General features: G+C 40.2%; 1 protein-coding gene and 1 pseudogene across 1 annotated transcript; both read right to left on the bottom strand.

Moving 5' to 3' along the window:
- Positions 1 to 1,329: 1,329 nt before the first annotated feature.
- LOC118618483 lies at positions 1,330 to 3,863 on the bottom strand (annotated as a pseudogene).
- Positions 3,864 to 7,940: 4,077 nt separating this feature from the next.
- LOC118618915 (putative protein ZNF720) lies at positions 7,941 to 11,215 on the bottom strand. Its single transcript, XM_036245497.1, has 3 exons — positions 11,201 to 11,215; positions 8,410 to 8,536; positions 7,941 to 8,050 (listed from the first exon to the last, which is right to left on the bottom strand). Exons 1-3 carry the CDS (start codon positions 11,213 to 11,215, stop codon positions 7,941 to 7,943), a joined length of 252 nt encoding a protein of 83 aa, XP_036101390.1.
- Positions 11,216 to 13,462: the final 2,247 nt, after the last annotated feature.

Here is a 13,462-nt window from a genome sequence, read left to right as displayed (position 1 = left end):
GGATACAGTGCAGGCAATTATATTTATCTAAACATCTATCCACTTGTTATTTTGATTCACACTAAAAACTTTCTTTACTGGGTTCTCTAAAATAAGTATTCTGATTTAAAGTTATATTTGAAAAGTGTTATTGACTTACTACTTTCCACTGTGAATTCTCTGATATTTTAGATTTAATTTTGATTAGCTACTTCCCCAATTTTTTTTACATATTTAACAGTCACTTTCAAACACAAATCTGTGGATTTTTCTGAAGTGTATACTTTGGACAAAGGGCTTTCATTATTTATTACAAATGTAGTATTTCCACTATGCATTCTCTGATATTGTGAAAGGCTGTAGGTCCATGTAAATGGTTTGCATATTCATTAAAGTTTTAAGGTTTTTCTCCAGTATGAATTTTTATGTGTCGATTAAAATGTAAGTGCTAAATACAGGCTCTGCCAAATATTTTGTATTTGTGTGGCTTCTCTCCACAATGAATTCACTAAACTAAGGTGAGGCCTGAGCAATGGTTAAAGGCTTTGTCATATTCTATATATTTGTATTGCTTTTACCCAGTATGAATACCCCAGTGTGAGTAAGTCTACAGTAGAAGTGAAAGGCTTTGTGGAGCTTTATGTTGGTAAAGCTTCTCTGAGGTATGCATTCATATGTGTTTGGTGAGGTTTGGACAGTGGGTAAAGGCTTTACCACGTTCTCAACATTTGCATTGCTTCTCTCTAATGATTCCTCTGATGGCTGGTAAGGCGTGAAAAGCAGTTAATGGCCTTGGCACATTCCCTACATTTACAAGGCTTCTCTCCGGTATCAATTCTCTGATGTCGAATAAGATGTGAGCAGTGGGTCAGTTTGTAACCACATTCTCTCCAGAATGGTCTGATGTCTAGTAAGGGCTGAACACCAGATAAAGGCATTGCCACATTCTCTAGATTTATAAGGCTTTTCTATGAATTCTCTGATGTTGAGTAAGGCTTGAATAACAGTTAAAAGGCTTCAAAACATCCTTTACATTTATAAGGCTTCTCTCCAGAATGCATTTTCAGATGTTGAATGAGATGTGAACTCCAGGTAAAGGCTTTGCCACATTCTCTACATTTATAAAGTTTCTCACCAATATGAATTATCTGATATTTTGTAAGGAATGAACACTTGTTAGAGGTTTTGCCACATTCTTCACATTCATAAGACTTCTCTCCTCTATAAATTCTCTGATGTTGAGTAAGGGTTGTAAACCAGCTAAAGGCATTGTCACATTCACGATGGGTAAGGTTTGAAGAGCAGCTAAAGGCATTGTCACATTCACGATGGGTAAGGTTTGAAGAGCAGCTAAAGGCACTGCCACATTTTCAAGACTCCTCTCCAGAAAGAATTCACTAGTGAGCTCTGGGTAAAGGCTTTGCCACATTCTCTACATTTATAAGGCTTTGCTTTAGAATGAATTTTCTGATGATTGGCAAAGTCTGAACACTGGTTAAAAGCTTTCCCACATTCTCTACCTTTACATTGCTCCTTCCTAAAATGAATGATCTGATAAGGAGTAAGATATGAGCTCCGGGAACAAGCTTTTGCACATCCTCTACACTTACAAGGCTTCCCTCCAGTATGAATGCTCTCATGTCGGGAAGGATTGAATAACAGTTAAAGGCTTTTCCACATTCTCTACATTTATAAGTCTTCTCTCCAGAATGAATTATCTAATGTTCAGTACGATGTAAGCTCCAGGTAAAGGCTTTTCCACATTTTCTACATTTATAAGGCTTCTCTCCAGTATAAATTCTTGGAAGTTCAGTAAGATGTGAGCTGCACATAAAGGCGTTTCCACATTGTCTACATTTATAAGGCTCTTCTCCAGTATAAATTCTCTGGTGTACTGTAAAGTTTGAATAACATTTAAAGGCTTTACTACATTCTCTACATTTATAAGGCTTCTCTCCAGTATGGATTCTTTCATGTACAATAAGATTGGAATTCTTGTTAAAGGTTTTATCACATTCTTTACATTTGTAAGTCTTCTCTCCAGTATGAATTCTCTGATGTACAGTAAGATGTGAGCTCCGGGTAAAGTCTTTACCACATTCTCTACAATTATAAGGCTTCTCTCCAGAATGAATTCTCTGGTGTTCAGTAAGATGTGAGCTCCACTGCCCTGGCCGCTTTGGCTCAGCGGTTAGAGCATTGGCCTCTGCTCCAGAGAGACCCAGGTTCGGTTCCCGCTAAATGCGTGTACCTCGGTTGCAGTTTGTGTCCCGGCCCTGGTTGGGTTGTGTGGGTGGCGACCACTCGATGTGTCCCTTTCACGTGGATGTTTCTCTCTCTCTCCTCCTCCTCTGTCTCCCTCCTGCTCTATCTGAACAAAAAACAAAAAAATGTCCTCGGGTGAGGATTAAAAAAGAAAGATGTGAGCTCAGGGTAAGGGCTTTTCCACATTCTCTACAATTATAAGGCTTCCCTCCAGAACGAATTCTCTGATGTTCAATAAGACGTGAGTTCCGGCTAAAGGCTTTTCCACATTCTTAACATTCACAAGCTTCTCTCTAGTTTGAATTCTTTGATGTAGATTAACATTTGAATGCCACATAAGGCTTTATCACATTCTTTATATTTGTAAGGCTTCTCTGCAGCATGGATTTTCTTATGTATATATAACTTAGATAATTGATTAAAGACTCTAACACAGCGATTACACCTGAAGATTCCTCCCAAATACGAGTATTTTTATATTCAGTAAGATTTAATGATTGGTTGAAAGACTTGGAATATTCACTACATCTGTCTGTCTTCTCTACACTATGAATACTCTGAGGTACAACAATATTTGAGATTTTATCAAAGACTTTCAGACATTTATAAATGCTCTGAGGAAGCTGAGTTCTTGGATGGTTAACAGAATCTGACCCTTGGTTAATGTTTTTCTGACATTCACTGCATTGATGACTTCCCTCTTCATTATATGTACTCTGTAATCATTGAACAGAGAAAAACTTTTAGGGAGGGCTCTAATATCATTGCACATGTGAAGTTGTTTTCAGTTACCTATTCTGATACCTACTGAACCATGATGGGTGTATTTACATGCTCCCATGTTTACGAAAACTATAGATTGTGGAACAATGAACAATATTTCTCAATGAAAGAATAATGCAATCTTGGTTAAGGTATTTACAAATTCAGTTATAAATTTTATTTTGTTTTATAAATGATCTGATTCTCTGAAATATTTGAGTGTTTAATCAAACCAAATTATTTTTAGGATGATTTAATGTACCATGGACTAGGTGACTTCTCTGATATTCCCATTTCACTTCAAAGAACATGTACTCATTTATTTATTTAATCCTCACCCAAGGACATGCTTATTGATTATTAGACAGAAAGGGGAAGAAAGGGAAAGAGAAAGAGAGATACAGACAGACTGAAGAAACACTGATGTGAAAGAGAAACACTGATCACCTGCCTCCTGCGTGCACCCTGACTGGGGAGTGAATCCACAAGGTAGCTTTGTTTACTGACCAGGAATTGAACCCGCAACCTTTCAGTGTGCAGAAAGACAATCCAACCAACTGAGCCCACTGGCCAGGGCAGAGAATATCCTTTATTTATTTATTTTTAATTTCTCGGGTCTTTACATTTAGAAACACATTGTTCTGCCAATATAACTGATGGGAAGTAGAAATATTAAAAACATGTTATATCCTTAACCTGTTTAGGCAACAAAGATTTTGTTAAGGATGCTTTCCCCAGTTTGTTTACATCAAGCATAGCATCCTTTTTTCTCTTCAAATTCCCCCCCACACACATAATAAAAGTTTCATTAAGTGTAAATTATAAATGCCATCCCTGCTATATCTTACCTGTAGCATTTTGCAGAATGAAACTTCTATGCTTGACTTTTGCAACAAGGTCTGGTGACTGGAGAAGACATAGCTGAAATATACCAAATTAAGTATCAAATACTACACTCAGGTAAATGTTCTCTACATTCTAATGTACAGAATTAACACCTGTAAAAAATCTTCAGTGAGACGGCAGAATAGGAAGCACTAATACTTTCTTCCTCCACGGAGATGTTAAATTACCAACAATGACTAACCCAATTACCTAGTACAGTACTTTAGAAGCCAGTTCAAAGACCACAACACCCCCAAAAAGCACAAAAATAAAGATTCATATCAAAGATGGAAAAAAAGTGGGTTACATTTGCCCACAATACCTGCTCACCCTTTATGGTACACTACAAAATGACCGTGGGATAATTTTCAATTCTCAGTTTTTTCTTAGAAGAGAAATAGAAGAGTGTACTGTGTGTCTGATGGTCTGGATTTTTTTTTTTTTGCAACAATCTGAGGGACTTGTTTCAGTTTTGAATGACACAGATTCCTAAGAAAATGGCAATATCGAGGTGGATGCTAAGACAGGAAGTGAGTAATTTTTCAAGCACCAGAAAGACTGCAGGACTAAAGAAAGATATCAGGAATGGGAAGATATCATGGGCTCTAAATAAAAGCAAAATATGTTTTAAACTGGGAAGTTACACAAAACATAAACACACACAGGGTTCTGAACAAGGTGGCAGTGTAAGTGAGGTGCTCGCCTCCTCCCACAACCACATCAAAAGTACAACTAAACTACAGAACAACCATCATTCAGAACCTCTGAAACCTAGCTGATCGAAGTTCTACAAATAAGGACATAAAGAAGAAGGCCCATCAAGACTGGTACAAGGTGCAAAGCCACAGAATAGACTGGGCCCATGTAGTAGATAAAAATCACAAGTGAGATTTCAGCTGCAGAGGTCACATCTGAGCAGTGAAGGATCCCAGTCCCACACCAGGCCTGTCAGTTGAGAGTTCCAATTCCAAGAAGGGATGCCCTCTTACTCTTGCTATAAAAACTAGTGGGGCCCTGGCCGGTTTGGCTCAGCGGTTAGAGCATCAGCCTACAGACCAGAGAGACCCAGGTTCGGCTCCTGCTAAGGGCACATACCTCGGTTGCAGTTTGTCCCCGGCCCCGCTTGGGGTCGTGTGGGTGGCAACCACTCGATGTGTCTCTCTCACATCGATGTTTCTCTCTCTCTCCCTCCCTCTCTCCCTCCCGTTCTGTCTGAGGATAAATGCAAAAATGTCCTCGGGTGAGAATTTAAAAAGGAAAAGAAAAAAATAAATAATGGGGATTGTGGCTGAGTGAGGAGAGACTCCTTAGTCTTAGGCAGTTCCTCTTAAAGGGCTCATGCACAGACTTACTCAGACACATGCCCTCTGAGTTCCAGCACTGGGGCAGCAGCTCCAAAGACAACAGAGACACACAGGGAGGAACTGAACTGTCTGGCATAAGGAAAAGAGCTGGAGAAGGAGCTTTCTCCCAGACATAAATTTTGGTAGAAGCCATGGTTTCTTTCCTGAGCTCTTCCCCAGTGTAGCTGGCAGGCAGGTGCCATATCTGAGTCTCCATCAACCTGTTTGCTACATCCTTAAGATTTCCTGGGACCCAGCTCCATCAACTTGCAGGCCTTCATAACCTGTTTCCTGTGGCTTGTCTATACAAACTGTCATAGCTCATGGATCCGATTTTACTACAATCTCCCAAACAAGCAGCATCTGGCTTCAAGGTAAGTCACATCTCTCACTTACTGGCCCTAGGCCCAGCACTAGTGGCAGCTGGCTGTGTTGCACACCTTGACCTCTACTTAGAACCCTCCATCCTCAGCACAAGTAGCAGCCATAAGCAAATCCCTTTGTAGACCATGCCTGGTCACCCTGGGTAGAACACAGGTAGTGGTTGACCCTGGCCTTCACATCCGGGCAGGTCCCAGGGCCAGCGCACCTGGTGGACAGATTCAAACCAAGTCAAAGCACCATCCAAACCACTGCTACAAGTGACAAACTCAAGGGGCAGACTCAGCAGGTGCCAGAACCCCACTGAAATAAGTATGCTCTGCAGGGTGAGGCCTCATAACTGATCCTCCACAATGGTCACAGCCAGTTTTTTCGGCTGATGAGCAGTGGGGTAAATCCCTCCCATTAAAATTTCAACAGCAATAAAGGCTCAAAAACAGCCCATGTGCTGGGGTGCAGCTGGCATTCCCAGCTCAGGTGAACAGGAAGGCTGTGCCACTGAATGCTACAAGACGTCTACTACATTAGGCTACCTAGCAGCTCTACCTAATACATGGAAACTAGCACAAAGATCTATCCAAAATGAGAAGAAAAACATGTCACAAATGAAAGAACAGAACAAAACTACAGAAAAAGTTAAACAAAACAGAAACAAGCAATCTATTAATTCAAAACACTGGTTATAAAGATGCTCAATGAACTCACAGGAAGAGTAGATGAACTTAGAACTTCAAAAACATAAGAAAGGACATGAAAACCACCAAAATAATCCACTCACAAATGATGCATACACTATTAAGTAAAGAATAATTTAAAGAAAATCAAACGTAGAGTAGATGATGCCAAGAATCAAAACAGTGATTGAGTATATAAGGAAACAAGAACACCCTTCAGAACAGCAAATAGGAAAAAGAATCCAATAGATGGAAAAAATGAGGAATTAAGTACAAATTGGGCTCTGGCCTGTTTGGGTCAGTGGTTAGACGGTCGGCCCTCAGACCAAAGGGTGGGTTTGATTCCCAGTCAAGGGCACATACCTGGGTGGCAGGTTCGATCCCTGGCCCTGGTCCTGGTCATGCTGGAGGCAACCAATTGATGTCTTTCTCATACCGGTGTTTCTTTCTATCTCTCCCTCACTCCCTCCCTTCCACTCTATCTGGAAATTAATGGGAAAATATCCTTGGATGAGGATTAACAAAACAAAAGAAGTATAAATTGGTAGAAAATCATGGAAATGTAAAGTACAGCACAGGGAACATAGTCAATAATATTCTAATAACTATGCATATTGTTAGATGGGTACGTGATTTATCAGGTTGATCATTTAGTAAATTATACAATGTCTAATTACTGGAATGTATACCTGAAACTAATACAATATAGTTTGTCAACTGTAATTGAAAAATAAAAAATTATTTACACACACCGATTACACTTTCCAGAATAGGTTTGAGAGGTCATTCATTATAAATCTACCACAGCTGATTGTTATTTGTGTTTTCTTGTACAAAGCAAGTTCATAAAGAAGGGATGGCAGCTGCTTCTCATGACCTTAAATAGCAACAAAAGATCACAGGGCTAACAAAGAAACAGAAAAACAGTCCAAACAGAGGAACAAAATAAATCTCCAAAAATTGGCCCTTCATTAACTTAAGATCTGTAAATAATCTGACAAAGAATGGAAAAAAAAAAAAAAAACTTAAAATGACTCAATTGAACACTACAGAAAAAAACACAAAAAATTAAACATTACCATCATAACTATGCATGACAAAAATAAAAATGCAGAGACAGAAAGTGTAAGAAAGAACCAAACAGATATTGGGAGCTGAAGAACATAGCACCTGAATTTAAATATACGGCAGAAATATCAGCAACTGATCAAGCAGAAGAAAAATTAAGACAAGCTGGACACCTATCCCTGGTGTTCCTGGATTTGTGAACCAAATTCCAGTATCTCAACCATTTCCCTCACAAACTACTTACATGAGGCAGAAAACAGACTAAAAATTGGTTCAACACAGAATGTGCACAGACTTTCCCAGGTTCCACAAAGAAATGCAAGAGTAGCCAGGTCATGTCACCCTCACACTGCGCAGGGAGGACTTTGGCTCTCACTGCAAGTGTGATGAAAGATCACAGGAGTACAAGCAGAATCCTTAGATGACGTCAGAGTGTAAGTGTTGAAAAGGATCTGTCCCTCAAACATAGAAACAGAAATATCACCCTCTCAAAAATCATTTCCATTGAAGTCAATCTCCCCAACCCATATTTTAAGGTCTGGCTTCCTGCATGACATTTGGACACTCACCTGGGTAATCTGCTTCATTTCCACCTACCTGGGTGGATGAAAAGTGTCTTTTTTCTCTTCAACTCCCAGGGCTCCTCCATGTGGTCCAAAAAAGTGACAAAGTCTGGCGTGGGCACAGCAAGACCTGTTTGTTAGAAAAAAGAACATGAGCTTTAAAGGACATTCTCCAATTTCCAATCCAGTCCTGTGTTCAAGTGAGAAAATAGGACATCGAAGAATATCAGAATATTCTGAAAAATTATTTCCCAAATATAATTTCCTGATACCACCTTTGAACATTTAAGGTTTTCAGTCACTGAGTTCCACCTCCAAGTACATCCTGAAGCCTTTCTTCTCTGCACTAGCAAACCACCAACTTTTTCCTTGAGAACACAGATCTGAAACTCTGTCATACAAATCAGAAGCTCCCACCAGACTTTGTACTAATGAAGAAAACAAAACCCTGTGGGTGGAGCAAAAATTCTGTTCAGAAGTGGTCCTCACCCAGGAATGCCAGGTTCCTGTAGTTTTGCAACATCACGTCCATGTACAGGTTCCGCTGAGCTGGGTCCAGGCAAGCCCACTCCTCCTGAGAGAATTCTATGGCCACATCACTGAATGTCAACACTTTCTGGTGAAAACACAAACACAGTACTCTAGTGACCATGGGAAGAGGTCATAATGCCACCCAGTATGAAAACAGAACTAACAGAACTGGTTTTGACCAAGGAGAGTATCCTGAATTATCCCATAAGATCTTTTTAACATGAATGTTCTCTAATTATTTTGAGGAAGAAGGATGACATCTGATCCACAAAACCACTGCAGAAGCTTTACTTTTCTGGAGGACAAATTTTTAAAAATGAAGGCATCAACACAGGCATATCCATTTTTTGAGTGCCAAGTTTGAATCATAGTGGATAACGTGCATATATTTCTTAAGTGAAAGTTATTCTGAGTGAGACCTGTACAATACTTCTGAAATTATAATAAGTTCTGGGGTGGGGACTGAGTTTCCTCATGTTTAACCAGCTCACTTATTACTACAGATGCTAATGCATCTGGTCCATGTGCTGTGCCTTTACATAGCACAGAGGAAGTAAACACAGGAGGAAAAAATCATATACAAGACATTGACTGAACAGGTTCATGGAATTTACACATCTCATAGATGAGTAAACCTAGCAAACACAGTCTTTCTTTAATATATTGTTCTAACAGTTTTGTATATATTAATTTAAAAATCTCGCCTTGGCTGGTTTGGCTCAACGGTTAGAGCGTCGGCCCACGGTCCAGAGAGACCCGGGTTCGGTTCCTGCTAAGGGCACATACCTCAGTTGCAGTTTGTCCCCGGCCCTGGTTGGGTCATGTGGGTGGCAACCACTCAATGTGTTCCTTTCACATCAATGTTTCTCTCTCTCTGTCCCTCTCACTCTATCTGAACCAAAAAAAAAAAAAAAAAGGAAAAATGTCCTCAGGTGAGGATTTAAAAAAAAAAATCTCAAAAGTAATCAAAGAACAATAATATTATTCTTCCTTTTCTTAAAAATATCTTTTTATTGATTTTAGAGAGAGAGGAAGAGATATAAACATCTATGACAGAGAAACATTGATTGGCTGCCTCCCACACATCCCCTACCAGGGATCAAGCCTGCAACACAGGCATGTGCTCTGACCAGCATTAAACTAGTGTCCTCTTGGTGCATGGGTCAGTGCTCAACCAACAGATCCAGGGCTATTCCTCCTTTTTTATAAGACTATTTTGTAAAACATCCAGCAAATGGTAGAGCCTGGGTATTATTCCAAACTTTATCCAGAATGTCAAAAAGCACACAGACCAATACAGACAAAACCTTCATGAATGTTCACAGCCACTGGAAATGTAAAGAATGGAAATAAGAATGTAAGAAGAAAGGTGTAGGGGTTTAGAACAAGGACTCCTAGGTGTGTTTCAATAGTATGTGGACTATGTTAAGCTAAAGGTACCAAGACCCTGTGGGCTCAAGAAAAACTTTTGCTCTTCCACCTTAACTATGTGGAAGAATTTTAATTCAGAGTCTGGCCAATAATACGTGTTAAAACAAAAAGACGACTTTTTACCTATCTAGATGGTAGGCAAGCTAATAATTCCTGAACATCAGATCTCCCATCAATAATCTTCTGAAGTCCCAACGTATGTTACCTCATGCCAGGCTCAGAATGTCTTATACACCAGTTTTCCCTTTCAGTCTCGGAACCTCTAGTGCACGTGGGGTCTCTGACTCTCTCAAGTATGTGCAACTCCCATACATATCATGTCTATATGATTAGACCAGCTGAGAGAACCTTGAAGGTAGAAGAATCATCCTCCCACAACAATGGTTATCAGTTTATGGTGAGAGTTCTTCATGTGCTACAGGGGAACTGGTTGGAGACAATGGACAGAAAGCTGTGGGACAAAAACGCAGAGGTAGGTGACTTTATCTCCCTCCTAAATGCCTGCTTCCTTGCAGATGTTGAAACTGCTGATGCACATGAGCAATTGATCAAGCTCTGACTGCTCTATGACCTTCCTGGGTAACTCCAGTGAACCACAGCGTCATCTTTCCTGTATAGTATAGGCACTAACAACCAGCTAACCCTGTTGGAAAAGAAAGTCACCCAACCCTGAAATGAAAATTTCCACCATCAGGCCTTTCTCAAGCTACCCTCCTACTTTGTCCCAAGCTTACTAAAGCAGCTTCAGAGGACCTTCCTTCTTCTGTGTTGTCTTATGCTCAAGCATAGGCCTAATAAAATTTGTCCAGAAAGTTCTCTGGTGGTTCCTCTTGATTTCAATCTTGGGGAAGCCAAAATCCTGAAATGCTAGTAACATTTCAAACAGGGAACTTGTATAATTATAAGAAAAAAAGTAAGTAGTTGAAAACAAACTTGCTTTGAATGATCATCAAAAATAGAGAAGTCACCCTGGCTGGTATGGCTCAGCGGTAGAGCGTCGGCCTGCGGACCACTGAGTCGTGGGTTCGATTCTGGTCAAGGGCTTGTGCCTTGGTTACAGTTCGTCCCCAGCCCTAATCAGAGTTGTGCAGGAGGCAACCAGTCAATGTGTCTCTCTCACATTGATGTTTCTCTCTCTCTCTTTCCTTCCCACTCTATCTGAAGATAAATGGAAAAATATCCTCGGGTGAAGATTAAAAAAAAAAAATATATATATATATATATATATATATATATATATATATATATATATGTCTCCAGCATGTAAATCCATGAATTTTAGAAGGAAAAGCAAACACAGAACTGGCCGAGCATTTACCTGAGAAGCAGCCATTGTGTCCTCTTCCTCCTCCAGTTCTGGGATGTTTTCTCAGGCGACTTTATGTTGAGGAATCACACCTGCATCTTGAGAATAGGCCTTGATTTCACCACACTCATAGGCAGAAGGACCTTGAAGTCATGAAAAATGTCACACTCCCCTGTCCTTTGTCACAGGAGACATTCAGAAACAATGAGCTCCTACATGAAGACCACATTGAGTTTTTCTCTCCTGACTTCCCATACTCTCCCCTACCACAGATGTGCACCAATTCCAACCCAGCAATGAGAACATGGGCTGCTCCCTGCCCCGTCCATTCCCGACAGAGCACCCTGCTATCTGCCCTGGACCAAAGCCTGCTCTCAACTCTCACGACTGCACTCGGGCAGAGCCCTTCAGCTAAACACTGGCCTCACTTTTGAATCCCCTGGAGCACCACCTGAAAACCACAATGATGTTCCACCCAGACCACTTGTCCAACTCTGAGGGGGAGGGTCATGATATTTCTTAAAACTCATCAAATGATCTAATGGAAGGGGGCCACTTAGCTAAGCATTTCTTCTACAGCTTTCACATGCACACAGAACCCTTGGGTATCAGGGCCGCGATCTGAAAAGTTATGATTCTGTAGGTCTGCAGTAAGGCCCATGAAATGGCATCTCCCGCTAGTTCCTGGTGGAGCTGACCTGCTTTCAGGAGCAGTGGGCTAGAGACACTAGACTCAACACACCTGAGACCCGAGTAGTGTGACGGGTTGGGGTAGGATCTTCTAGAGCACAGGCACCCTGGGTGGATTCCTAGAGGTGGGGTTGTCCTGAAATGGTTGTGGCCAGGGCCTTAGGTACTGTGCAGATGCAAAAAGGGAGAGAAATCACGTGGTGACAACAGGGTTCTGTGAGAATCCTGCCCTCAGAATACTTCCCAATCTATCCTCAGTCTCTCTCTCTTCACCCTCTTTCCTCCCACAGGCCACAGTCCACTGCCTTATCCCCTGTCCACAAGTGAGTGGTCTCAATTCCTAGGGAACAAGCAACAGAAAGGTGTTCCATCACAGCTTTGTTTGAAAATGAACCAAAGGAGCATACTCTAGAAGCCTGTCAAGGTATGAGATTATTCATACCCCATTCATTTTACTTTCTCCAATTAACCGCCAAATACATTTCAACTGTTGTTGTAGTTATTGATTTAATCTAGTAAGAACACTTCACACGAGATCAACACTTTCAATTAAAAAAAAATTTAAAATATGTTTTCATTGATTTTTTTAGAGAGAGAAGAAGGGAGTGAGATAGAAACATCAATGTGGGAAAGAACTATCCATTGGCTGCCTCCTGCAAGCCCCCTACTGGGGATCGAGCCCGCACCTGGGCATGTGCCCTGACCAGGAATCAAACCGGGACTTCTCAGTCCATGGACGATGCTCAATCCACTGAGCAAAACCAGCTGGGCCACTTTCAATAAAATTTTAAGAGCACAATACAATAGTATTAACAACAGGCAAAAAGATGTACAGTGGATCTCTGAAATTTATTCATCTTTGATAAATCAAAATCTGTATCATGAAATAGCAACTCCCATTTCCAGTCTCCCTGGCCTTTGGCAACACTAATCTTTGCTCTAATTTTTGTTCGTGTGGGTTTGACTACATTGTGAGTATTCTGAACCTGGATTTATACAGGTTTTATACATTAAAAGTACTTATTATAACACAAAAGTTTAAAATCTATAGATTTAATAGTCATATTGTTAAAGGGAGAAAATATGATTAAGTTAATGCTCATAAGCCCCCAAATTCGATAGAGTCTAACAAATATAGTTATTATGAAAGAAATACAAAGAATTTCCTGAAACACAGCAGATTCACTCTAATAAATCCTTAGAGCAGCCCTGAATCTTCATGAAAAAAATGTATGCTTTTAACTGCAGATAAGCAAGAAATAGGCCCAAGTCATTATTTCTCATTAACATTGTTCCCACAAATAAAAAGTTAGTACATTTTCTCTCTATGCATATCTCTGTGTCCAGATTTCCCATTAATTAGGATAACAGTCATATTGGAAGGGATCCTGCTATTAATGTCCTTACTTTAAATTGATTATCTCTTTAAGGATCTTTCCTTAAATAGAGTAATATTCCAAGATAGTGAATAAGATTTCAACATATGAATTTTGAGGGACACAACTGAACCCTTAATCTGTAAATTTGTGTGGGTGGGTGTCTGAGTGTGTGTGTGTGAAATTTTATTACACATGTATCTTTGTG

This window comes from Molossus molossus, unplaced genomic scaffold (genome assembly GCF_014108415.1).
Source record: "Molossus molossus isolate mMolMol1 unplaced genomic scaffold, mMolMol1.p scaffold_m16_p_6, whole genome shotgun sequence".
In the NCBI taxonomy this organism is placed as follows: domain Eukaryota; kingdom Metazoa; phylum Chordata; class Mammalia; order Chiroptera; family Molossidae; genus Molossus; species Molossus molossus.
The sequence above is the reverse complement of the archived record's forward strand: the minus strand, read 5'-3'. Positions and strand labels throughout refer to the sequence as shown.